Here is a 4101-nt window from a genome sequence, read left to right as displayed (position 1 = left end):
TATTGTGCACTTATTTTGGCTTTGCCATTACTCTAAAATATTGTGGAAAGACTTTTCCCTATTTGTTACTGAGAACATTGATAAGGATTTTTCTTTACTTTGGGACAATGTTTTGTTTGGAATTGTTAATTGGAAAATAGAACATTTACTGAAAAACAAAATTACTTAATCTTCTTATTTTATATACATAAATGTAAATTTTCAGGTCAAAAACCACTTTTTTATGTTTTGCTTGCTGAATTGCAGCATTACTTTGGGACTATCTTTAACTCGTGTAACAAGAAGGCTTTAAAAACAATTGAAATGTGTAAGTCTTTTAATATTTTCCTTTGATGTGATCTTTTGTGATTAGTTATATACCCCTGTCTTGTACCCTGTAGTTTTTCTTCTTCTCTTTTCTTGTTTTTTTTGTACTACATTGTGACTACTTTTATCTTTGTCTATATAATGTTCTTAAAAAAAACTTAAAAAATAAAGGAGAATGTGAGTCGTTTCAAATGGCCCTTTAAACTAGTGATGGGCGAAACGAACCTTTTCGAAGCTTCGAATCAATTGAACCAATTGCTTCGCAAAATGATTCACTGATTCACTGATTCACTCATAAAGGCGTATGGAAATTGGGCCCATATTTAAAGGTGTGCTATTTTCAATCACATTACAATATTCACTTAAAACATGCTGATTTTAAGTACTACTAGTATCCGTTGTGAATCATGCACTGTTTTTGCTGTGAGCCGAGTTGCTGTCTTTATTTGAAATCAATCTCTTAAAAGAAGGCAGTTGCTTATGTAGGCAAGAGCTTTTGGAACAGATCACACACACACACACACACACACACACACACACACACACACACACGCACGCTGGTGACGCCTGCTGGTCAAAACTGTGTAAATGCAACAAATACTCAGGCTACAAAGTAGATAAAAACAGCTTTTAAAAACCCCATTGCAAATGTTTTATTGAAAGTATAATATATTAAATGCCATAAAAATGATAAAATACCATTAAATATGAAGTGTCGGCATAATATGTGGCTTTTAAAATATGTTATATTAATTTGCAAGGCTTGTTTTGTTTTGTTTTATGGAGAGCTTGTATATATATATAGGCCAGAAACATATATTAACTAATTCTCATCCTTTATTTACACAAATGTCTTGTTCCCAGCGGTCAAAGCTTTGAAATTTAGAAATGTTTCGAAACAGTTACGACGTAATGAAGCCTTGTTTACTGAAATCATATACAGTATATCAGATAGAGCTGTTTTGGCTTGTAAACGCTGCTTGATCTGTGCAGATTTCTCTCTTGATTCAGACCAGACCACTTTCTCACTGGAGGAAGCATTATTATGGATTATGGACTTGTATTTTTGCCGGAAACGATGGTTTAAAATTAAAAACGTCTTGATGGATTTGTTTCTTACAAACATGCAGCTTTTGTCTTCTCCAGATGTTAACTGATGGACTGGAGTGGTGTGGATTACTTGTGGATTATTGTGATGTTTTTATCAGCTGTTTGGACTCTCATTCTGACGGCACCCATTCACTGCAGAGCATCCATTGCTGAGACACTGATGCAATGCTACATTTCTACAAACCTGATGAAGAAACAAACTCATACACATCTCGGATGGCCTCATTTTCAACTATTCCTTTAAATACAGTTTCATTAAGGGTGTAAACACGGAGATTGAATATTTGTGTTTTGTAAGGACTTTCCACCATTACTGCAGAGTCAGACAGAGCTGATGCTGATGATTTGATCAATACAGCATCACAGCAACAATGAAGACCATCGTGTAATCATTCAGTGTAAGTATTGGATCATTTTCATCTGGTTTATTGCTTGCGATAGCAGCACTTGTTCTTGCCTCACCAGCACCACATACAGAATTGCTTCAAGAACATTCATCTAAACTTTCAAAAGACTCTAACAAAACATGGTTTAAGTCTTGAACATGAAGTGATGTATGTGTTTTCTGTTAAAGTCTTCACACACAAAGCTGTGCGTTAGAAGAAGCCGTCATATTTATTCCTGAACGCGCTCCAGTGGCCTCGTCTGACTCCATCTGGAAACAATAGCGCATGAAGAACAAAAAAAAGCTCTGACTCAGCGTTAGCGAAGCCAGATCATATCTGCTTCCTACGGCCAAGAGAGAAAGACAACACAGCCTGTAATGTGATGGCAATGTGACACGCGTCACGTTTAATAAGAACTGCCATTTATAACAAATCCTGCGTCCACTCTTCAGAATAACACTCGCTGTGGACGAGCGATTACATTCATCTCCTGCTGCTGTGCAACAAATGCAAATACTGTAAATGATGGAAGTCATTTGTGTGACGCAGCTCTCTTCAAAACCCACATGTGCCGCATCTCTCCATCAGACCAAAGACAGATTTGATCTGAGCTGACTTTGTTAAATGTGACACTTCTTACAGTTCATCAAACTAGTTTAACTGGCATTTTGTTTTCCTCCAAAATAATGAAACCCAAACACGTAACAGTAGGCTACTGTGAAGGCATGATTAAACATACAAAAATAACCAATCGTGCAACTATACCTGAAGTTGAACAGGAACATAAAAGCCGTATGTTACAGCAGAATAGCATTCTGGCATACTGCAGTATTGTTAATAAATAAGAGAATTAATATCAATCATACAAAAGCGTCATGTTAATTTAAAACCCCTGTTATGCAACAGCTTATCGGCTGCTGTTAATATCAACATATAGCACCAAAAATGACTGTAGCTCTACTACATGACGCCATATTCTCCACAATGAGATGCATTAATCCCGTTTATGATGATATTATGAGGCATGTTCATGGAAAAACACAACACGTGTCCATGCATCTGGACACATGGATTCAGTCTAGCCTATATCCGGAGGCAGAGCTCTGTGAAACACAATGAAAGGAGTCTTTGCACCCTCGCTGACATGCTGTCGCCTCCAGAGGGCTTCGTCGATGACAGTCTCGCCGGAACCGGCCGTGCCATTCTCCAGACAAACAAGCCGCTCCGAGTCTTTAATAATGTCTTTGTGTTCAGTACGAGGGCATGGCTCCGCTCCATCCAGGGCTCAGAAGTCAAACATCTCGAGAGGTTCTCACGGGTTCGTGTGCAAGCAGGACTTGCAGCATTGCTTCCCGTAGAACTTGTGGTTGCAAACGTCATGCTGCGGCACCAGATAACACCAGCTGAAATGATCCTTACAGACCACATCTGCACAGAGAAATTACACAGAAGCATGGGATGCATGTCTGTCACACTTTAACTTGGGGACCAGTTCTCACTATTAACTAACTATTCACTATGGCTTTTACCTAAACTCCTAATTTGTGGCTTACTAATAGTTAGTAAGGTAGTTGTATGGGGTTTAAGAATTAAAGGATCTAAAATATGGTCATGCAGAATAAGGCATTACTATGTGCTTTATAGTTACAAATAAACAGCCAAATAGTAATATGCATGCTAATAAGCAAATAGTTAGAACAGTGAGAACTGGTCCCTAAATCAAAGTGTTACCAGCATGGTCTTTGTACATTTTGATCATTTCATTTCAACCGATTTGTAAATCACAAACAAACAGACAAACACATTTTTTTTTATTTCTATTTAGATGTAATTCATTTTCATTACAGTTTTAGCAATTTTAGTACTTATAGGCCTAGTAATTATTTTTAGCTTAATTGCCAAGGCATTTATTCTTCAATTAAGGTTTTGAAAAAAATCGATAATTTTGACCCATACAATGTATTTTTTGCCATTGCTAAAAAATATACCCAAGCGACTTAAGACTGGTTTTGTGGTCCAGGGTCACATACATGATCCACATATGTGTGTGTGTGTAACCCTGGAGCACAAAATCAGTTTTAAGTAGCACAGGGATATTTGTAGCAATAGTCAAAAATACATTGTTGTAATGTGGGGTTTTGTGTTTGTGTTTTGTTTCATGTTCATGTTTTCATGTCTTTTATTTTGTAATTGTTTCACCCTGTTAGTGTCATGCTTCCCTTGCCCTCATGTATCTCTGCCTTGTGTATGTGTCATGTTCTGATTGGTTGTCCTAGTCATGTGTCTTGTTTCCCATTGG

At 37.2% G+C, this 4101-nt stretch overlaps 1 protein-coding gene across 1 annotated transcript in view; it reads right to left on the bottom strand.

Moving 5' to 3' along the window:
* Positions 1-2198: 2198 nt before the first annotated feature.
* Positions 2199-4101, bottom strand: part of LOC107657842 (A disintegrin and metalloproteinase with thrombospondin motifs 16-like) — a 76418-nt gene continuing 74515 nt past the window's right edge. The window contains exon 24 of the mRNA XM_016446115.1: positions 2199-3230. Within this exon, the coding sequence (XP_016301601.1) occupies positions 3115-3230 (116 nt within the window). The 3' untranslated portion in view covers positions 2199-3114. The remainder of the gene's footprint in view (positions 3231-4101) is intronic.

This window comes from Sinocyclocheilus anshuiensis, unplaced genomic scaffold (assembly GCF_001515605.1).
Source record: "Sinocyclocheilus anshuiensis isolate Anshui unplaced genomic scaffold, SAMN03320099.WGS_v1.1 scaffold303, whole genome shotgun sequence".
Taxonomy (NCBI): domain Eukaryota; kingdom Metazoa; phylum Chordata; class Actinopteri; order Cypriniformes; family Cyprinidae; genus Sinocyclocheilus; species Sinocyclocheilus anshuiensis.
Note: the sequence above shows the minus strand (reverse complement) of the source record. Positions and strands in the feature narration are given on the sequence as shown.